Genomic DNA, 23924 nt, shown 5'->3' on the forward strand with positions numbered 1-23924 from the left:
AAGGCACACATCAGGTCTGGTACACATCATTGCATACATGATAGAGCCTATGGCTGAAACATAGGAAACATCTTTCATTTTCTCTCTATCTTCTGCAGTGGTCGGGCACTGAGTCTTACTCAACTTCACACCTTGTAACACAGGCAAGAACCCTTTCTTTGCTTGATCCATTTTGAACTTCTTCAAAACTTTGTCAAGGTATGTGCTTTGTGAAAGTCGAATTAAGCGTCTTGATCTATCTCTATAGATCTTGATGCCCAATATGTAAGCAGCTTCACTGAGGTCCTTCATTGAAAAACTCTTATTCAAGTATCCTTTTATCCTATCCAGAAATTCTATATCATTTCCAATCAACAATATGTCATCCACATATAAGATTAGAAATGCTACAGATTTCCCACTCACTTTCTTGTAAATATAGGCTTCTCCAAAAGTCTGTATAAAACCATATGCTTTGATCACACTATCAAAGCGTTTATTCCAACTCCGAGAGGCTTGCACCAGTCCATAAATGGATCGCTAGAGCTTGCACACTTTGTTAGCTCCCTTTGGATCGATAAAACCTTCAGGTTGCATCATATACAACTCTTCTTCTAGAAATCCATTCAGGAATGCAGTCTTTACATCCATTTGCCAAACTTCATAATCATAAAATGCGGCAATTTCTAACATGATTCAGACGGACTTAAGCATCGCTACGGGTGAGAAGGTCTCATCGTAGTCAATCACTTGAACTTGTCGAAAACCTTTCGCAACAAGTTGAGCTTTATAGACAGTAACATTACCGTCAGCGTCTATCTTCTTCTTGAAGATCCATTTATTCTCAATTGCTTGCCGATCATCAGGCAAGTCAACCAAAGTCCACACTTTGTTCTCATACATGGATCCCATCTCAGATTTCATGGCCTCAAGCCATTTTGCGGAATCTGGGATCACCATTGCATCTTCATAGTTCGTAGGTTCGTCACGGTCTAGCAACATGACCTCCAGAACAGGATTACCGTACCACTCTAGTGCGGATCTCACTCTGGTTGACCTACGAGGTTCGGTAGTAACTTGATCTGAAGCTTCATGATCATCATCATTAGCTTCCTCACTAATTGGTGTAGGTGTCACAGGAACCGGTTTCTGTGATGAACTACTTTCCAATAAGGTAGTAGGTACAGTTACCTCATCAAGTTCTACTTTCCTCCCACTCACTTCTTTCGAGAGAAACTCCTTCTCTAGAAAGGATACATTCTTAGCAACGAATATCTTGCCTTCGGATCTGTGATAGAAGGTGTACCCAACTGTCTCCTTTGGATATCCTATGAAGACACATTTCTCCGATTTGGGTTCGAGCTTATCAGGTTGAAGCTTTTTCACATAAGCATCGCAGCCCCAAACTTTAAGAAACGACAACTTTGGTTTCTTGCCAAACCACAGTTCATAAGGTGTCGTCTCAACGGATTTTGATGGTGCCCTATTTAACGTGAATGCAGCTGTCTCTAGAGCATAACCCCAAAATGATAGCGGTAAATCAGTAAGAGACATCATAGATCGCACCATATCTAGTAAAGTACGATTACGACGTTCGGACACACCATTACGCTGTGGTGTTCCGGATGGCGTGAGTTGCGAAACTATTCCGCATTGTTTCAAATGTAGACCAAACTCGTAACTCAAATATTCTCCTCCACGATCAGATCGTAGAAACTTTATTTTTCTTGTTACGATGATTTTCAACTTCACTCTGAAATTCTTTGAACTTTTCAAATGTTTCAGACTTATGTTTCATTAAGTAGATATACCCATATCTGCTTAAATCATCTGTGAAGGTGAGAAAATAACGATACCCGCCGCGAGCCTCAACATTCATTGGACCACATACATCAGTATGTATGATCTCCAACAAATCAGTTGCTCGCTCCATAGTTCCGGAGAACGGTGTTTTAGTCATCTTGCCCATGAGGCACGGTTCGCAAGTATCAAGTGATTCATAATCAAGTGATTCCAAAAGTCCATCAGTATGGAGTTTCTTCATGCGCTTTACACCAATATGACCCAAACGGCAGTGCCACAAATAAGTTGCACTATCATTATCAACTCTGCATCTCTTGGCTTCAACATTATGAATATGTGTATCATTACTTTCGAGATTCAACAAAAATAGACCACTCTTCAAGGGTGCATGACCATAAAAGATATTACTCATATAAATAGAACAAACATTATTCTCACATTTAAATGAATAACCGTCTCGCATCAAACAGGATCCAGATATAATGTTCATGCTCAACGCTGGCACCAAATAACAATTATTTAGGTCTAAAACTAATCCCAAAGGTAGATGTAGAGGTAGCGTGCCGACGGCGATCACATCGACTTTGGAACCATTTCCCATGCACATCGTCACCCTGTCCTTAGCCAGTCTTCGCTTAATCCGTAGTCCCTGTTTCGAGTTGCAAATATCAGCAACAGAACCAGTATCAAATGTTGGGGAACGTAGTAATTTCAAAAAATTCCTACGCACACGCAAGATCATGGTGATGCATAGCATCGAGAGGGGAGAGTGTTGTCCACGTACCCTCGTAGACCGAAAGCGGAAGCGTTAGCACAACGCGGTTGATGTAGTCGTACATCTTCACGATCCGACCGATCAAGTACCGAACGCACGACACCTCCGAGTTCAGCACACGTTCAGCCCGATGACGTCCCTCGAACTCCGATCCAGCCGAGTGTTGAGGGAGAGTTTCGTCAGCACGATGGCGTGGTGATGATGATGATGTTCTACCGACGCAGGGCTTCACCTAAGCACCGCTACAGTATTATCGAGGTGGACGATGGTGGAGGGGGGCACCGCACACGGCTAAAAGATCAAACGATCAATTGTTGTGTCTAGCGTGCCCCTGCCCCCGTATATAAAGGAGCAAGGGGGAGAGGTGCGGCCGGCCAGGAGGAGGCGCGCCAGGAGGATTCCTACTCCCACCGGGAGTAGGACTCCCTCCCTTCCTTGTTGGACTAGGAGAGGAGAGAGAAGGAGAGAGGGGCGCCGCCCCCCTCCTTGTCCAATTCGGACTTGGGGGGAGGGGCGCGCGGCTGCCCCTTGGCCGCCTCTCCTCTTCCACCAATTGGGCCCATGAGGTCCAATAGCCTCCGGGGGGTTCCGGTAACCCCCCGGTACTCCGGTATATATCCGATAACCCCCGGAACCATTCCGGTGTCCGAATATAGTCATCCAATATATCAATCTTCATGTCTCGACCATTTCGAGCCTCCTCATCATGTCCGTGATCACATTCGGGACTCCGAACAACCTTCGGTACATCAAAACATATAAACTCATAATACAACTGTCATCGAAACGTTAAGCGTGCGGACCCTACGGGTTCGAGAACTCTGTAGACATGACCGAGACACGTCTCCGGTCAATAACCAATAGCAGAACCTGGATGCTCATATTGGCTCCCACATATTCTACGAAGATCTTTATCGGTCAAACCGCATAACAACATACGTTGTTCCCTTTGTCATCGGTATGTTACTTGCCCGAGATTCGATCGTCGGTATCTCAATACCTAGTTCAATCTTGTTACCGGCAAGTCTCTTTACTCGTTCCGTAATACATCATCCCGCAACTAACTCATTAGTTACAATGCTTGCAAGGCTTATAGTGATGTGCATTACTGAGTGGGCCCAGAGATACCTCTCCGACAATTGGAGTGACAAATCCTAATCTCGAAATACGCCAACCCAAGTACCTTCAGAGACACCTGTAGAGCACCTTTATAATCACCCAGTTACGTTGTGACGTTTGGTAGCACACAAAGTGTTCCTCCGGTAAACGGGAGTTGCATAATCTCATAGTCATAGGAACATGTATAAGTCATGAAGAAAGCAATAGCAACATACTAAACGATCAAGTGCTAAGCTAACGGAATGGGTCAAGTCAATCACATCATTTGCCTAATGATGTGATCCCGTTAATCAAATGACAACTCATGTCTATGGCCAGGAAACATAACCATCTTTGATTAACGAGCTAGTCAAGTAGAGGCATACTAGTGACACTCTGTTTGTCTATGTATTCACACATGTATCATGTTTCCGGTTAATACAATTCTAGCATGAATAATAAATATTTATCATGAAATAAGGAAATAAATAATAACTTTATTATTGCCTCTAGGGCATATTTCCTTCAGTCTCCCACTTGCACTAGAGTCAATAATCTAGATCACATCGCCATGTGATTTAACATCAATAGTTCACATCACCATGTGATTAACACCCATAGTCCACATCGTCATGTGACCAACACCCAAAGGGTTTACTAGAGTCAATAATCTAGTTCACATCGCTATGTGATTAACACCCAAAGAGTACTAAGGTGTGATCATGTTTTGCTTGTGAGAGAAGTTTAGTCAACGGGTCTGCCATATTCAGATCCGTATGTATTTTGCAAATTTCTATGTCTAGAATGCTCTGCACGGAGCTACTTTAGCTAATTGCTCCCACTTTCAATATGTATCCAGATGAAGACTTAGTGTCATCTGGATCAGTGCCAAAACTTGTATCGACGTAACCCTTTTACGACGAACCTTTTGTCACCTCCATAATCGAGAAACATATCCTTATTCCACTAAGGATAATTTTGACCGCTGTCCAGTGATCTACTCCTAGATCACTATTGTACTCCCTTGCCAAAATCAGTGCAGGGTATACAATAGATCTGGTACATAGCATGGCATGCTTTATAGAACCTATGGCTGAGGCATAGGGTATGACTTTCATTCTCTTTCTATCTTCTGCCGTGGTCGGGCTTTGAGTCTTACTCAATTTCACATCTTGTAACACAGGCAAGAATTCTTTCTCTGACTGTTCCATTTTGAACTATTTCAAAATCTTGTCAAGGTATGTACTCATTGAAAAAAAACTTATCAAGTGTCTTGATCTATCTCTATAGATCTTGATGCTCAATATGTAAGCAGCTTTACCGAGGTCTTTCTTTGAAAAACTCCTTTCAAACACTCCTTTATGCTTTGCAGAATAATTCTACATTATTTCTGATCAACAATATGTCATTCACATATACTTATCAGAAATGTTGTAGTGCTCCCACTCACTTTCTTGTAAATACAGGCTTCACCGCAAGTCTGTATAAAAACTATATGCTTTGATCAACTCATCAAAGCGTATATTCCAACTCCGAGATGTTTGCACCAGTACATAGATGGATCGCTGGAGCTTGCACATTTTGTTAGCACCTTTAGGATCGACAAAACCTTCTGGTTGCATCATATACAACTCTTCTTTAAGAAATCCATTAAGGAACGTAGTTTTGACATCCATTTGCCAGATTTCATAAAATTTGGCAATTTGCTAACATGATTCGGACAGACTCAAGCATCGCTACGACTGAGAAAATCTCATCGTAGTCAACACCTTGAACTTTGTCAAAAACCTTTTTTTGACAAGTCTAGCTTTGTAGATAGTAATACTACTATCAGCGTCCGTCATCCTCTTGAAGATCCATTTATTTTCTATGGCTTGCCGAGCATCGGGCAAGTCAACCAAAGTCCACACTTTGTTCTCATACATGGATCCCATCTCAGATTTCATGGCCTCAAGCCATTTTTGCGGAATCTGGGCTCATCATCGCTTCCTCATAGTTCGTAGGTTCGTCATGGTCAAGTAACATGACCTCCAGAACAGGATTACCGTACCACTCTGGTGCGGATCTCACTTTGGTTTACCTACGAGGTTCGGTAGTAACTTGATCTGAAGTTACATGATCATCATCATTAGCTTCCTCACTAGTTGGTGTAGTAGTCACAGGAACAGATTTCTGGGATGAACTACTTTCCAATAAGGGAGCAGGTACAGTTACCTCATCAAGTTCTACTTTCCTCCCACTCACTTCTTTCGAGAGAAACTCCTTCTCTAGAAAGGATCCATTCTTAGCAACGAATATCTTGCCTTCGGATCTGTGATAGAAGGTGTACCCAACTGTCTCCTTTGGATATCCTATGAAGACACATTTCCCCGATTTGGGTTTTAGCTTATTAGGATGAAACTTTCTCTTATAAGCATCGCAACCCCAAACTTTAAGAAACGACAACTTTGGTTTCTTGCCAATCCATAGTTCATACGGTGTCGTCTCAACGGATTTAGATGGTGCCCTTTTTAACGTGAATGCAGCTGTCTAATGCATAACCCCAAAACTATAGTGGTAAATCAGTAAGAAACATCATAGATTGCACTATATCCAATAAAGTACGGTTATGATGTTCGGACACACCATTACGCTGTGGTGTTCCAGATGGCGTGAGTTGTGAATCTATTCCGCATTGTTTCAAATGAAGACCAAACTCGTAACTCAAATATTCTCCTCCACGATCAGATCGTAGAAACTTTATTTTCTTGTTATGATGATTTTCCACTTCACTCTGAAATTATATGAACTTTTCAAATGTTTCAGACTTTATGTTTCATCAAGTAGATATACCCATATCTTCTCAAAACATCTGTGAAGGTCTGAAAAATAACGATACCTGCCGCGAGCCTCAATATTCATTGGACCACATACATCAGTATGTATGATTTCCAACAAATCTGTTGCTCGCTCCATTGTTCCGGAGAACGGAGTCTTAGTCATCTTGCCCATGAGGCATGGTTCGCAAGCATCAAGTGATTCATAATCATGTGATTCCAAAAACCCATCAGCATGGAGTTTCTTCATGCGCTTTACACCAATATGACCTAAACGGCAGTGCCACAAATAAATTGCACTATCATTATTAACTTTGCATCTTTTGGCTTCAATATTATGAATATGTGTATCACTACGATCGAGATCCAACAAACCATTTTCGTTGGTGTGTATGACCATAGGAGGTTTTATTCATGTAAACAGAACAACAATTGTTCTCTAACTTAAATGAATAACCGTATTGCAATAAACATGATCAAATCATATTCATGCTCAACGCAGACACCAAATAACACTTATTTAGGTTCAACACTAATCCCGAAAGTATAGGGAGTGTGCGATGATGATCATATCAATCTTGGAACCACTTCCAACACACATCGTCACTTCACCCTTAACTAATCTCTGTTTATTCTGCAACTCCCGTTTCAAGTTATTAATCTTAGCAATTGAACTAGTATCAAAATACTGAGGGGTTGCTATAAAAACTAGTAAGGTACACATCAATAACATGTATATCAAATATACCTTTGTTCACTTTGCCATCCTTCTTATCCGCCAAATACTTGGGGCAGTTCCGCTTCCAGTGACCAGTCCCTTTGCAGTAGAAGCACTTAGTCTCAGGCTTAGGTCCAGACTTGGGTTTCTTCACTTGAGCAGCAACTTGCTTGCCGTTCTTCTTTGAAGTTCCCCTTCTTCCCTTTGCCCTTTTCTTGAAACTAGTGGTCTTGTCAACCATCAACACTTGATGCTTTTCTTGATTTCTACCTTCGTCGATTTCAGCATCACGAAGAGCTTGGGAATCGTTTCCGTTATCCCTTGCATATTATAGTTCATCACGAAGTTATAGTAACATGGTGATAGTGACTAGAGAACTCTGTCAATCACTATCTTATCTGGAAGATTAACTCCCACTTGATTCAAGTGATTGTAGTACTCAGACATTCTGAGCACATGCTCACTAGCTGAGCAATTCTCCTCCATCTTGTAGGCAAAGTATTGTCAGAGGTCAAATACCTCTCGACACGGGCATGAGTATGAAATACCAATTTCAACTCTTGGAACATCTTATATGCTCCGTGGCGTTTCAAAACATTTTTGAAGTCCCGGTTCTAAGCCGTAGAGCATGGTGCACTAAACTATCAAGTAGTCATCATACCGAGCTTTTGTCAAACGTTCATAACGTCTGCATCTGCTCCTGCAATAGGTCTGTCACCTAGCGGTGCATCAAGGACATAATTCTTCTGTGCAGCAATGAGGATAATCCTTAGATCACGGACCAAGTCCGTATCATTGCTACTAACATTTTTCAACATAGTTTTCTCTAGGAACATATCAAAAAATAAAACAGGGGAGCTAAACGCGAGCTATTGATCTACAACATAGATATGCTAATACTAACAGGACTAAGTTCATGATAAATTAAAGTTCAATTAATCATATTACTTAATAACTCCCACTTAGATAGACATCCCTCTAATCATCTAAGTGATCACGTGATCCAAATCAACTAAACCATGTCCAATCATCACGTGAGATGGAGTAGTTTCAATGGTGAACATCACTATGTTGATCATATCTACTATATGATTCACGCTCGACCTTTCGGTCTCAGTGTTCCGAGGCCATATCTGTTATATGCTAGGCTCGTCAAGTTTAACCTGAGTATTCCGCGTGTGCAACTATTTTGCACCCGTTGTATTTGAACGTAGAGCCTATCACACCCGATCATCACGTGGTGTCTCAGCACGAAGAACTTTCGCAACGGTGCATACTCGGGGAGAACACTTATACCTTGATAATTTAGTGAGAGATCATCTTATAATGCTACCGTCGTTTTAAGCAAGATAAGATGCATAAAAGATAAACATCACATGCAATCAATATAAGTGATATGATATGGCCATCATCATCTTGTGCTTGTGATCTCCATCTCTGAAGCACCGTCATGATCACCATTGTCACCGGCGCGACACCTTGATCTCCATCGTAGCATCGTTGTCGTCTCACCAACTATTGCTTCTACGACTATCGCTACCGCTTAGTGATAAAGTAAATCAATTACAGGGTGATTGCATTGCATACAATAATGCGATAACCATATGGCTCCTGCCAGTTGCCGATAACTCGGTTACAAAACATGATCATCTCATACAATAAAATATAGTATCATGCCTTGACCATATCACATCACAACATGCCCTGCAAAAACAAGTTAGACGTCCTCTACTTTGTTGTTGCAAGTTTTACGTGGCTGCTACGGGCTAAGCAAGAACCGTTCTTACCTATGCATCAAAACCACAACGATAGTTTGTCAACTTGGTGTTGTTTTAACCTTCGCAAGGACCGCGCGTAGCCACACTCAGTTCAACTAAAGTTGGAGAAACTGACACCCGCTAGTCACCTGTGTGCATAGCACGGCGGTAAAACCAGTCTCGCATAAGTGTACACGTAATGTCGGTCCGGGCCGCTTCATCCAACAATACTGCCGAACCAAAGTGTGACATGCTGGTAAGCAGTATGACTTATATCGCCCACAACTCACTTGTGTTCTACTCGTGCATATGACATCTACGCATAAAACCAGGCTCGGATGCCACTGTTGGGGAACGTAGTAATTTCAAAAAAATTCCTACGCACACGCAAGATCATGGTGATGCATAGCAACGAGAGGGGAGAGTGTTGTCCACGTACCCTCGTAGACCGAAAGTGGAAGCGTTAGCACGACGCGGTTGATGTAGTCGTACGTCTTCACGATCCGACCGATCAAGTACCGAACGCACGGCACCTCCGAGTTCAGCACACGTACAGCCCGATGACGTCCCTCGAACTCCGATCCAGCCGAGTGTTGAGGGAGTTTCGTCAGCACGACGGCGTGGTGACGATGATGATGTTCTACCGACGCAGGGCTTCGCCTAAGCACCGCTACAGTATTATCGAGGTGGACTATGGTGGAGGGGGGCACCGCACACGGCTAAAAGATCAAACGATCAATTGTTGTGTCTAGGGTGCCCCTGCCCCCGTATATAAAGAAGCAAGGGGGGAGGTGCGGTCGGCCAGGAGGAGGCACGCCAGGAGGAGTCCTACTCCCACCGGGAGTAGGACTCCCTCCCTTCCTTGTTGGACTAGGAGAGGAGAGAGAAGGAGAGAGGGGGGAAGGAAAGGGGGGGCGCCGCCCCCCTCCTTGTCCAATTCGGACTTGGGGGGAGGGGCGCGCGGCTGCCCCTTGGCCGCCTCTCCTCTTCCACCAATTGGGCCCATGAGGTCCAATAGCCTCCGGGGGGTTCCGGTAACCCCCCGGTACTCCGGTATATATCCGATAACCCCCGGAACCATTCCGGTGTCCGAATATAGTCATCCAATATATCAATCTTCATGTCTCGACCATTTCGAGCCTCCTCATCATGTCCGTGATCACATTCGGGACTCCGAACAACCTTCGGTACATCAAAACATATAAACTCATAATACAACTGTCATCGAAACGTTAAGCGTGCGGACCCTACGGGTTCGAGAACTCTGTAGACATGACCGAGACACGTCTCCGGTCAATAACCAATAGCAGAACCTGGATGCTCATATTGGCTCCCACATATTCTACGAAGATCTTTATCGGTCAAACCGCATAACAACATACGTTGTTCCCTTTGTCATCGGTATGTTACTTGCCCGAGATTCGATCGTCAGTATCTCAATACCTAGTTCAATCTCGTTACCGGCAAGTCCCTTTACTCGTTCCGTAATACATCATCCCGCAACTAACTCATTAGTTACAATGCTTGCAAGGCTTATAGTGATGTGCATTACTGAGTGGGCCCAGGGATACCTCTATTAAAAGGAGGCCTTAATATCCCTTATTTTCCATTAGGACCCCACTGCCACGGGAGGGTAGGACAAAAGATGTCATGCAAGTTCTTTTCCATAAGCACGTATGACTATATTCGGAATACATGCCTACATTACATTGATGAATTGGAGCTAGTTCTGTGTCACCCTATGTTATGACTGTTACATGATGAACCGCATCCGGCATAATTCTCCATCACCGATCCAATGCCTATGAGCTTTTCATATATTGTTCTTCGCCTATTACTTTTTCGTTGCTACTGTTACAATCACTACAAAACCCAAAAATATTACTTTTGCTACCGTTACTGTTACTTCCATATTACTTTGCTACTAAATACTTTGCTGCAGATACTAAGTTATCCAGGTGTGGTTGAATTGACAACTCAACTGCTAATACTTGAGAATATTCTTTGGCTCCCCTTGTGTCGAATCAATAAATTTGGGTTGAATACTCTACCCTCGAAAACTGTTGCGATCCCCTATACTTGTGGGTTATCAATCGTCATGATCACCATCGCCACCGGCGCGACACCTTGATCTCCATCGTAGCATCGTTGTCGTCTCGCCAACTATTTCTTCTACGACTATCGCTACCGCTTAGTGATAAAGTAAAGCATTACAGGGCGATTGCATTGCATACAATAAAGCGACAACCATATGGCTCCTGCCAGTTACCGATAACTCGGTTACAAAACATGATCATCTCATACAATAAAATATAGCATCATGTCTTGACCATATCACATCACAACATGCCCCGCAAAAACAAGTTAGACGTCCTCTACTTTGTTGTTGCAAGTTTTACGTGGCTGCTACGGGCTGAGCAAGAACCGTTCTTACCTACGCATCAAAACCACAACAATAGTTCGTCAAGTTGGTGTTGTTTTAACCTTCTCAAGGACCGGGCGTAGCCATACTCGGTTCAACTAAAGTTGCAGGAACTAACACCCGCCAGCCACCTGTGTGCAAAGCACGTCGGTAGAACCAGTCTCGCGTAAGCGTACGCGTAATGTCGGTCCGGGCCGCTTCATCCAACAATACCGACGAACCAAAGTATGACATGCTGGTAAGCAGTATGAATTGTATCGCCCACAACTCACTTGTGTTCTACTCGTGCATATAACATCTACGCATAAAACCAGGCTCTGATATCACTGTTGGGGAACGTAGTAATTTCAAAAAAATTCCTGCGCACACGCAGGATCATGGTGATGCATAGCAACGAGAGGGGAGAGTGTTGTCCACGTACCCTCGTAGACCGAAAGCGGAAGCGTTAGCACAACGCGGTTGATGTAGTTGTACGTCTTCATGATCCGACCGATCCAAGTACCGAACGTACGGCACCTCCGAGCTCAACACACGTTCAGCTCGATGACGTCCCGCGAACTCCGATCCAGTAGAGCTTCACGGGAGAGTTCCGTCAGCACGACGGCGTGGTGACGGTGATGATGATGCTACCGACGCAGGGCTTCTCCTAAGCACCGCTACAATATGATGGAGGTGGAATATGGTGAAGGGGGGCACCACACACGGCTAAGAGATCAAGAGATCAATTGTTGTGTCTAGAGGTGCCCCCTTGCCCCCGTATATAAAGGACCAGGGGGAGGAGGCGGCCGGCTAGGGGAGGGCGCGTCAGGGAGGAGTCCTACTCCCACCGGGAGTAGGACTCCCTCTTTTCCTAGTTGGAGTAGGAGGGGGAAGGGAAGGGAAGGAGAGAGGGGGAAGGAAAGGGGGCGCCCTCCTCCTTGTCCAATTCGGACTAGAGGGGGAGGGGGCGCGCGGCCAGCCCTAGCCGCCCTTCCTCTTCTCCACTAAGGCCCATCTTGGCCCATTAAACTCCCCGGGGGGTTCCGGTAACCCGCCGGTACTCCGGTATATGTTCGAAACTCCCCGAAACCATTCCGGTGTCCGAACATAGTCGTCCAATATATCGATCTTTACGTCTCGACCATTTCGAGACTCGTCGTCATGTCCATGATCACATCCGGGACTCCGAACAACCTTCGGTACATCAAAACACAAAAACTCATAATACAATCATCACCGAAACTTCAAGCGTGCGGACCCTACGGGTTCGAGAACAATGTAGACATGACCGAGACACGACTCCGGTCAATAACCAATAGCGGAACCTGGATGCTCATATTGGCTCCTACATATTCTACGAAGATCTTTATCGGTCAAACCGCATAACAACATACGTTGTTCCCTTTGTCATTGGTATGTTACTTGCCCAAGATTCAATCGTCGGTATCTCAATACCTAGTTCAATCTCATTACCGGCAAGTCTCTTTACTTGTTCCGTAATACATCATCTCGCAACTAACTCATTAGTTAAAATGCTTGCAAGGCTTATAGTAATGTGCATTACCGAGTGGGCCCAGAGATACCTCTCCGACAATCGGAGTGACAAATCCTAATCTCGAAATACGCCAACCCAACAAGTACCTTCGGAGACACCTGTAGAGCACCTTTATAATCATCCAGTTATGTTGTGACGTTTGGTAGCACACAAAGTGTTCCCCCGGTAAACGGGAGTTGCATAATCTCATAGTCATAGGAACATGTATAAGTCATGAAGAAAGCAATAGCAACATACTAAACGATCAAGTGCTAAGCTAACGGAATGGGTCAAGTCAATCACATCATTTGCCTAATGATGTGATCCCGTTAATCAAATGACAACTCATGTCTATGGCCAGGAAACATAACCATCTTTGATTAACGAGCTAGTCAAGTAGAGGCATACTAGTGACACTCTGTTTGTCTATGTATTCATACATGTATCATGTTTCCGGTTAATACAATTCTTGCATGAATAATAAACATTTATCATGATATAAGGAAATAAATAATAACTTTATTATTGCCTCTAGGGCATATTTTTTTCAATTTTAAAAGATGTAATTTAGTAAGCACTAATGACTTTTTTCAAAGTGTACATCCTATTTAAGAAAATCTTCATGCAATTTCAAAAAGCATTAACGATATTTTTAAAATGTTCAGGTATTTCAACCATATATTTTATAAAAAGAGGGGGATAAAAATAAGGGGGGAGTTGGAAAAAGGAAAATGGAAAGAACAGAAACAGAGTCATACTTGTGGTAACCACCAAAAAAAAATCATACTTGTGGAAAAGCAAGCAAAAAACAATACATGTCCGCGCTACCTCCACACTCGCACCCCACCACTCTCAAAAACCTTGAACTGGACCTATCACACGCTCAGCGCAAAAACAAGGGTACCGCTATCTGGGCTGCTTCCCATGCTGAACGATGCGAGTGGTGTTCGCTATTGGTCGCTAGAAGAGGCATATATAGTATTTATGCGCCTCTCCTCTCTTGTTCTTGCTGTGTTCGTCCCCGGCAGCTTCTATTCTATGTTTTATTTACCCATAGAATTGCCCCTGTGTCCGGCCAGCCCATTTTGCTCCGCGTGGCTCGTTCGCTCCATTGGAAAACCGCCTCGCACATTATGACCTGAGTAGAAAAAACTTTTGTTGTTCGCTCCATGATGAAAACCGTGTTAGCTGCTCGATCCAAAGAAAACCAACAGCGGTTCTAACAGATTCTTAAAATGGTCATGAATTTAGTTTTTTCACAAATTTTAAAAAATATGATTTTTTAAGCATTCCATGTATTAAAATATTCATAATTCTCAAAATTGTTCTTAAATTTAGATAAAATCTTTACAGATTTTAAAAGTATTCATGAAAATGTTAAATTTTTATAATGTTTTTATAGATTTTATAATGTTATTTTCTAATCCAGGACTCCCTCACCCTCCCCCTAGTCCAATTCGGACTGCCCTTGGGGGGGCACCTTGTGGCCTTCCCTCTCCTACTCCCTTATGGCCCATTAGGGCCCATAACTTCCCCCGGGGGTTCCGGTAACCCCCCGGTTCACCGAAAAATATCCGAACTTCTCCGAAACCATTCCGGTGTCCGAATACCTTCGTCCAATATATCAATCTTTACCTCTCGACCATTTCGAGACTCCTCGTCATGTCCGTGATCTCATCCGAGACTCCGAACAAACTTGGTCATCAAATCACATAACTCATAATACAAATCGTCATCGACCGTTAAGCGTGCGGACCCTACGGGTTCGAGAACTATGTAGACATGACCGAGACACATCTCCGGTCAGTAACCAATAGCGGAACTTGGATGCTCATATTGGCTCCTACATACGTCATTCCCTTTGTCGTCGGTATGTTACTTACCCGAGATTCGATCGTCGGTATCATCATACCTAGTTCAATCTCGTTACCAGCAAGTCTCTTTACTCGTTCCTTAATGCATCATCCCGCAACTAACTCATTAGTTACATTACTTGCAAGGCTTATAGTGATGTGCATTACCGAGTGGGCCTAGATATACCTCTCTGATACACGGAGTGACAAATCCTAATCTCGATCTATGCCAACTCAACAAACACCATCGAAAACACCTGTAGAGAATCTTTATAATCACCCAGTTACGTTGTGACGTTTGATAGCACACAAAGTGTTCCTCCGGTATTCGGGAGTTGCATAATCTCATAGTCAGAGAAATATATATAAGTCATGAAGAAAGCAATAGCAATAAAACTAAACGATCATTATGCTAAGCTAACGGATGATCTTGTCCTTCACATCATTCTCTAAATATGTGATCCCGTTCATCAAATGACAACACATGTCTATGGTCAGGAAACTTAACCATCTCTGATTAATGAGCTAGTCAAGTAGAGGCATACTAGGGACACTCTGTTTTGTCTATGTATTCACACATATACTAAGTTTCCGGTTAATACAATTCTAGCATGAATAATAAACATTTATCATGATATAAGGAAATATAAATAACAACTTTATTATTGCCTCTAGGGCATATTTCCTTCAAGCACAACCCACCACCACGCGCCAGGGGCCTCTAGCGTGCCCTGGTGTCTTGTGGGCTGTGTGGGCCTCCGTTTGCGATGATTCCAACTCCCAAAAATCACATATATTCTAAAATAATTCTCTGTAAAATTTTATTGCATTTGGACTTAGTTTGATATGGATTTTCCGCGATACAAAAAACATGCAGAAAACAGTAACTGGCACTGGACCAATAGGTTAGTCCAATAAATCATATAAAAAGTTGCCAAAAATATGTGAAAGTTGTATAATATTTGCATGAAACAATAAAAAATATAGATACGATGGAGACGTATCACTTCCCATGATGAACAATGTGAGTGGTGTTCGCTATTGGTCGCTAGAAGTGGCATATATAGTATTTATGCGCCTCTCTCTTGTTCTTGTCGTGTTTGGCCCCGGCAGCTCCTATTCTATGTTTTATTTATCCATAGAATTTCCCCCGTGTTTGACCAGCCCATTTTGCTCCACGTGGCTCGTTCGCTCCATTGGAAAACCGCCTCGCACATTATGACCTGGAGTAGAAAAAACTTTTGTTGTTCACTCCATGATGAAAACCAGGTTAGCTGCTCGATTCGAACAAAATGAACAACGGTTCTAAAGATTCTTAAAATGGTCATGAATTTAGTTTTTTCAAAAAAATCTAAAAATATATGATTTTTTAAGCATTCCATGTATTAAAAAATTCATAATTCTAAAAATTGTTCTTAAATTTAGATAAAAATATTTAAAAAATTTAATAGTATTCATGAGAATGTTATTTTTTATAATGTTTTTAGAGAATTAGTAAAAACTAAAATTAAGGAAAGTAAAGCAGGAAAAAGATTAAGAGCGGTAGAGAAAAGAACAGAGAAGAACGAGCCAGAAACAGAAAGAAAAACGCTTGGGCCAGCCCACAAAGTCACACCCCAGCGTGATTTATGCGGAGCATAGGAGATTCCTTCCACCCCTACAGCACGGGAAGACTGCCGCCTCCGAACCTAGGCCCTAAACCCCAGCACCCGCCGTCGCTCGCCGCCATGGCCGACGCCGCCGAGCAGTCCCAGTACGGCGAGCGCCTACCGCATAGCGCACCCGTCGTATCCCGGCGCACCTACACCCCGTACCAGCCTGAGGGCCTCAACCTCCCCTCGTACCAAGCGATCTACGATCTGCCGACCTCGCCGGAGGTCCTCTTCCCGGAGGAGAACCGCACCTGGGGCAGAAACCTCACGCTATACCCCGGCTGTGGGTACCTCGCCGGTGCCGCGGCGGGGGCCGCCACGGGGTTCAAGCGCGCGGTGGCGGAGGCGGAGCGCGGCGAGTCGTTCAAGCTGCGCACCAGCCGCGTGCTCAACCACTGCGGCTCCGTGGGACGGAGGTACGGCAACCATGTCGCCTTGATCGGGCTGCTCTTCGCGGGGACCGAGTGCGCCGTGGGCAATCTTCGCGACGCTGACGACTGGCGCAACATCATCGCCGCAGGGTTTGGAACCGGCATGCTCTACCGTGCACCTTCGGGCCCGCGATCCGCCATCGTTGGTGCCGCAGTCGGGGGCCTCATGGCTGCTGCCGCCGTCGCAGGGAACCAGGTGTTCAAGAGAAACGACCGTACCCCGCCCTTCTAAATCGGAGCACTCGTTAGTAAGTTTCGATCTACTGGGTTGGTGGAGTTAGCAGTAGTGGTATTTCAGGTGAAGATCTTATAGTGGTTATATATATGAGTGTTATCAATATTAACAAGCTTTGTTGGTGATGGGTAGAGCACTGGAGTGCGATCTGTCGAATTTGCTCAACATGGAAATGCTTAGAAGTTATTGCCTTTTGTCTGAATCTTCAGAATCATGCCTGTTATGATGATTGGCGATGCTATGTTGCTATTTAGACTATGGATTACTTCAATGTGAGATATGTGATGCAAAATTATGTCATGATCTATGTTTGGTTTGTTCGTATGATGCATTTTGGGTCCTAATGGAAGTGTATCTGCCTGGCTGTATTGTTTTTGCAAGTAACTGTATGTTCAGTGTTGTTTGCATTGAATTTGATCCTCATGTTGCTCTTCTTTGTGTGGATAACCTGTCCAAATATCAACTGTTGTATCCAGTTTTACTCTTTCCTAGGCGCCAGTTGCATTATGCCATCAATGTCCAAGGCAAGACATACTGAATTGCTGCAAGATTTGGATATTAGGTCTTAGTAAGATGTATTAAGAATGACTATGAGTTGCTGCCTCTTGTTTGGAGCTTCAGAAAGGTTGTTCTTTGTTTGGTTTCTTCGTATGATGCATTTTGGTTGCTACTGGAAGTGATCGATTGGTGTGTATCTGCCTAGCTATATTGTTTCTGCAAGTAACAGAATATTCAGTGTTGTTTGCGTTGAAGTTGATCCTCATGTTGCTTCCCTTTGTATGGATAACCTGTAATATCAACTGTTATATCCAGTTTTACTCTTACCTAGGCGCTGGTTGCATAATGCCATCAATGGTCAAGGCAAGACATACTGAATTGCTGCAAGATTTGGATATTAGCTCATTAGTAAGATGTATTAAGAATGACTATAAGTTGTTGCCTCTTGTTTGGAGCTTCAGACTCAAGGTCAAGGTTGTTATGGTGATACTCCCTCTGTAAAGAACATAAGAGCGTTTAGGTCACTATAAAGTAGTGATCTAAACGCTTTTATATTTCTTTACGGAGGGAGTACTATATTGCCATATATATTATGGTTACTGCGATTGTGGTATATGGATGCATAATGTGCCCCTGCCATTTAGTGTCTTCAAATATTCTGCATCTTTTGGTTACTACTGAAAGTGTTTGTTTAGTGTGGCTATTAGCAGCATTTTTTTTGTCCAAAGGACTCTGTTCTGTATTGCTTTTCAAAGTAATGATATGTGATGTTTAAGTTTCCTAGAAATAAAATGGTAGTAGCCATGATACCAAACCAAATTATGCTGCTTTGATAATTTTGGTTACTCTTGATTTTGGCACAAGTGATCATCTCAAAATTTTGGCACCAGGCTTTGATAATTTTGCAGCAATGACATGTTAATATGATAGTTGGATATGATGTCTGAATACTAAATTAAAGTAACAACTTTAACTTTTCAAGGGAATGTAACAAATTCTGCACTTGAGTTTGTGATATCTACCGGTCCTTGTTAGTTAGATTGTTAGAAGTTCCAAGTTCTATAGTTCTGGATGCTGACGTTAGGCTTGGTTTTCTCAAGGCAGAAGTGACATTATTAATTATCTCACGTCCTCCCCAACTCATTTTGTTTAATCAAATAATGATTAGTCCTGATAAAATTTCGGCTATGGTTTGGCGCAGTAGGATGTGTGGTATGTGATGCATAACATGTATTTGCCCTAGCGCTTAGTGACTTCAATTATGCTGCGTTTTGGTGGCTACTCAAAAGTGTTTGATTATATAGTGTTACTATTCATCACCCAGGATGCAGAATAAGTTATTCTTCACCCGAGGTAATCTTACGATCACTTCCTAAATAAATTACGTTTAGAATATAAATAGTTACATGCACATTAATTCAATATGTAAAATTTGGTCTAAAAAAAGTTATAAGGTCAGAAAAATCACATTTTATGTATGTTTTACAATATGTTTTTACATTTGTAATTTTATGTAACATAAAATATTTTTTACGGCGAGTACATATTTTCTTACGTTCTTTTTTTATGTATGAAATAAGACAAAATTTACAAAACGTAAAAATACGGTGCATTGATGTCAAAATAGAGAGGGGGTGAAGAATAACTATTCCTCACCCAGGGTGACGAATAGCGCGACTTTAGTGTGGCTATTTAGTATATAAAGCAGAAGCTCTCTGTTCTTTATTGCTTTTTATAACTTTGTAAGTGAGATATGTGATGTTATTCCTTGCTGTGTGGGTAAGTTGTCTGAACGTGAACTGTTCATAGCAATGATACCAAACCAAAAATCCTTGATTTGGCACCAGGGCAATCAAGTTCTGGTCGGAGCAAGAATATAGAGTTTGCATTATTGGTGTCATTTTGATAATTGTACAGCAATGGACATGTTAATATGATATACTAGTTGAATACTTTTTTTTGCTGGGTATCTGAATGCTAAAGTAGAGCAAGAACTTTTATCTTTCAGTAAAGTGCACTTTTCGTTCCTCAACTTATCGCGAAGTGTGTTTTCGTCCCTCAACTTTTTTGGGTGCAACCTTCATCCTTTAATTCTCAATACCTGGTATATTTAGTCTATTCCTTGGTCAAACCCGGTTTAGCTGATGGTCAAAGCGGTATTGGAACTTGACATAGGTCGCTGGTGACCAAGCTATGGTCTAGAGGGTGTGCAAGGCTTGCCTAAGCATGAGCATACGCTTGGCAGCAAAGATGGTGCCGCCGTTTGTTGGAAATCCTCACCGGAGCAAAGCCTATGTTCCAATACCCCTTTGACCACGAGCTAAACCGGGTTTGACCAAGGAATACCGCTATGAGGGACTAAATCTACCCGGCATAAGTTGAGGGACAAAGATTGCACTGAAAAAAAGTTCAGGGACGAAGGACACGCTTCATGATAAGTTGAGGGACATAAAATGCACTTTACTCTTTATTCTTTTCAATGGAATGTTACAAATTCTTCAAAGCGTTGAGTTACTGATATCCCCTGGCCCCAGTCAGTTTGATCGTTGAAAGTTGAAGTTCAATAGTTCTGGATGCATACATTAGGCTTGATTTTCTCATGACAGAAGTAGACATTGTTAATCGTCTTGCACCCTCCCCAACTCATTTTGTTCAAACGAACAGTAATAAGGCCTGATAGATTTCTGTTATAATGTGTTATTTCAATTTCGGCTGCGATTCTTGTAAGCTACTGTTTGGTGTTAGATTTTCTATGCTCTGGCTTTCTGGGCAATACAGGAGAACAAGTGATGTCTACTTGCAATTGCCTTCCGAACCTTCGGCGCCCTTTCAAATCTCATCAGAACATGCATTGCCATCTGAAAATCTGGTGTAAATCTAACTTCTTTTGGTCCAGTGTACAAAAGACTAGCATTTCAGTTGTTGCCCTTTTGTTCACGTGGTGCTAATTGTATGTCAAGGCTTTCCTTCCAACAACGTAATTTTGGATCCAACATTGTGCTTGTTGTCTTGCCAAAAAGATAGTTTAGGATGTGCTTACTGATTGTATGATGCATAGCTGAGTTTGCTAAAAAAAAGGAAAATTATTACACAGCTTATTAGTACCATTTGTCCTCTCGCCAAAAAAAAAGTTTGGGATGTACGATGCACAGCCTATTTTCTGGAGATCAAAGGATGTAGTAGATTAATTTAAGAGAGAGAAACATGTACACCTGAATTTTTCGTTGATCCAAATTATAATGATGTAAATTTATAACAATAATATGAACAACGTACATAAACAACAGCTAGCTGCACAAATTATGCTATCCGCTTATGCTAGTTGTATCTAAAATCTGTAAGATCTTGGGCACCGGGAATCCTGATTGCACCACAAACGATCTCGTTCTCCAAGCGCCTCACAGGTCACAGGTGACGACACAAGAATGCATCAGTATAGTTTGTCAAATTTCATACAGTTGCACCAAACGGAAGAAAGAAAGAAAAATGTACTCAAAGGGTTAACCGGTAGTTGGAAAGACAACATACGTGATTCACTAGAGAAATGGGGATTGGTGTCTGCTGAAGACCGAGTATTGATTCTGGTACAGAGAAGAATAACAAAGACTAACTAGTGAGGAATTAATCAGAAAAGCTCCACTTTGACTTTGTGCTGGAAGATACACGCCTCCTCCTAGATATGCCATCTATAAAAAGGAAGGATGCTGCTGCCATTGCACACCTCAACACACAGGCAACTCAAAAATGGCGCCGGTGAAGGTGTTCGGGTCGGCCGCGTTCACGAACGTGGCCCACGTGCTGGTGTGCCTGGAGGAGGTCGGTGCGGACTACGAGGTTGTCAACATCGACTTCCTGGCCAAGGAACACAAGAAACCCGAGCACCTCGCCCGAAACGTAAGGCGCATGTTTTGATTTCATATACCAGTAGAATTTTTGGAAGCTTTTCGACTAATCTTGTCGATTGGCCTATGTTTGTGCATTCTTGCAGCCATTTGGTGAAATCCCAGCTTTTCAAGATGGAGACCTCGTGCTCTTTGGTAAACCTTACTTGCCGTGTAACAACAATTCAATCTCATTAACCTTTGTAGTATCATGTTTACATGTGACGATCGAACGTAATCCCTTGTTTCTTTTTCTACATCCACAGAGTCCCGTGCCATCGCCAAATACATTCTCCGCAAATACAGGACGGGCGAAGTCGACATGCTGAGAGAAAGCAACCCGGAAGAAGCGGCTACGGCGGACGTCTGGGCCGAGGTCGAGGCGCACCAGTACAGCAAAGCAGTCGCGCCTATCGTCTACGAGTGCATCGTGTACCCCACGGCCTACGGCATACCGACGAACCAGAAGGTCGTGGACGAGAGCGTGGAGAAGCTGAAGGAGGTGCTTGAGATCTACGAAGGCCGTCTGTCGAAGCATGAGTACCTGGCGGGAAGCTTCATTAGCGTCGCGGACCTCAACCATTTCCCCTTCACGTTCCGCTTCATGGAAACTCCGTATGCGTCCGTGTTCGACTCGTTCCCTTCCGTGAAAGCGTGGTGGGAAAAGCTCCTGTTGAGGCCTTCCGTGAAGAAGATCAGCGCCGACATGCAGAAGAGGGTCTAATCCCCCTGATTCTGAGACTCCATTTTCATATTCATGTAAAAAAAACGTTGGTCGATGATGTAACCATGATTGAGTAATAAAGGTTGCGTGATAGTAAGATTTTAAAAAGAGCAATGTATGTTTCTGGTCCCTCCAAGTTCCTAAAGTATACAGACGGTCCCTTCAGAATTTGTGGGGTCATTTGGCCCCTCAAGTCTCATAATCAAAGGCATTTGATCCAAAACTAGAAATGTTAAAAACAAATGCTGACTTGTCACTGGTTTTCTCTTTGCTTCTCCCTCCCCCTCTTTCTCTCTCTCTCTCACACACACGCGCGCGCGCGTCGGAAGCAGCCACGCAAGCTCGCCTGCACCAAGCACACACACACACACACGCGCGCGCACGTCGGAAGCAGCCACGCAAGCTCGCCTGCACCAAGCACACACAACTAGCACCCAGTCTGTGCCAGGAGTGACGGTGGCGGTGCAGGGCCTGTTTGTGCCGACGGTGAAAGGTGTAGGGGAGGTTGGGGGTTAATTAAGCAGGGCGCGTCGGCCGTGGACTTGGCGCCATTTGACATAGGTATGAGAGAGAGGGGGGAGAAGCAGAGAGAAAACTAGTGAGACGTCAACTGTTTTATTCACATTTTTTTGTTTTGGACCAAATGTCTTCGATTTTGAGACTTGAGAGACCAAATGTCGTCCAAAAATTCTTAAGTGACTAAATTTATACTTTTAGAAAACTTAAAGGACCAAAAACATAATTTTCTCTTTAAAAAAGTAGAGAAAGAACTTTGTTCCCTACGGGATGTACCAGTATTCTAGCTCGTGATTACCGTAGAAAACTTTGTTCCCTACGGGACGAGTACCTGGCGGATGTTTACTGGGGAGTTACCCGAGCGAACGATTTGTTCCCTACGGGATGGAGGATCGACCGGAGACATCCTACATGACGAATTGTGTGTCGTATAGCACCAGGATGCACAGGGCAGCCAACTGGGTCGGTCCATTGGAACGCAAGCCTACTAATGCAACGCTGCATTGATTGATTTCAGATCATGAGAGATGTACCATTTCTCACAGAGAGAGAGAGAGAGAGAGAGAGAGAGAGAGAGATGTACCAGTATTCTAGCTCGTGATTACTGTAGCTAGCTCACAATGTTGCAGATTGTAGTACTGTAGCTCGTAAATATATTGTAGTGCTTTATTGTTGCAGGCGATTCAAATTATTGTATACGAAATTTGAAAACGAGTGTTATTGTTTCAAAATTCTTAACAAATTTTGAAATCTCAAACATTTTTTTAATACCTGAATAAAATTTTGGACTTACCATCATTTTTTAAATTTTACAACATTTATTGAAAATTGTGAAAATTTTATGAAAACGTGATTTTTTTTTTAAAAGTGAGAACATTTTGGAAAATGAAGAATATCTGAAAATGTTAACAAATTTGAAATTAATAAAATTTATTTGAATTTTTTGAAAATTATAAACAAATTTTGAAATTTCAAAAAAAATTAAACATGAGAAGTTTTTAAAAAATGAAAAGAATTAAAAAATATAATAAATTCTGAACATTATTCTTAAGAATGCAAACAAAATATGAAAAACATGAACAAAATTTTGGTATTATGATCATTTCTTAATTTATTAAAAAAGTACAAAACAGAAAAAGGAAACCGAAAAACTAGTAAAAATAACAGAAAAAAGAAACAAAAAAAAAGTCAACCGCAAAAAAAACGAAAAAAAAACTGACTTCGAACCTATACGACACATCTGCGTTCCGCAA

At 42.7% G+C, this 23924-nt stretch overlaps 2 protein-coding genes across 2 annotated transcripts; both read left to right on the top strand.

The window, feature by feature from the left end:
- The first annotated feature begins 16414 nt into the window (after nt 1-16414).
- Nucleotides 16415-17379, top strand: LOC109770985 (mitochondrial import inner membrane translocase subunit TIM23-3-like). Its single transcript, XM_020329700.3, has one exon. The coding sequence runs from the start codon at nt 16462-16464 to the stop codon at nt 17047-17049; it is 588 nt and encodes a 195-aa protein (XP_020185289.1). The 5' UTR covers nt 16415-16461; the 3' UTR covers nt 17050-17379.
- Nucleotides 17380-21241: 3862 nt separating this feature from the next.
- LOC109770987 (probable glutathione S-transferase GSTF1) lies at nt 21242-22199 on the top strand. The gene is made up of 3 exons (XM_020329703.3): nt 21242-21444; nt 21539-21587; nt 21698-22199. The coding sequence occupies exons 1-3, from the start codon at nt 21295-21297 to the stop codon at nt 22153-22155; spliced, it is 657 nt and encodes a 218-aa protein (XP_020185292.1). The 5' UTR covers nt 21242-21294; the 3' UTR covers nt 22156-22199.
- The last annotated feature ends 1725 nt before the right edge of the window (nt 22200-23924 follow it).

The sequence above is a fragment of the Aegilops tauschii genome, chromosome 2 (genome assembly GCF_002575655.3).
Source record: "Aegilops tauschii subsp. strangulata cultivar AL8/78 chromosome 2, Aet v6.0, whole genome shotgun sequence".
In the NCBI taxonomy this organism is placed as follows: Eukaryota; Viridiplantae; Streptophyta; class Magnoliopsida; order Poales; family Poaceae; genus Aegilops; species Aegilops tauschii.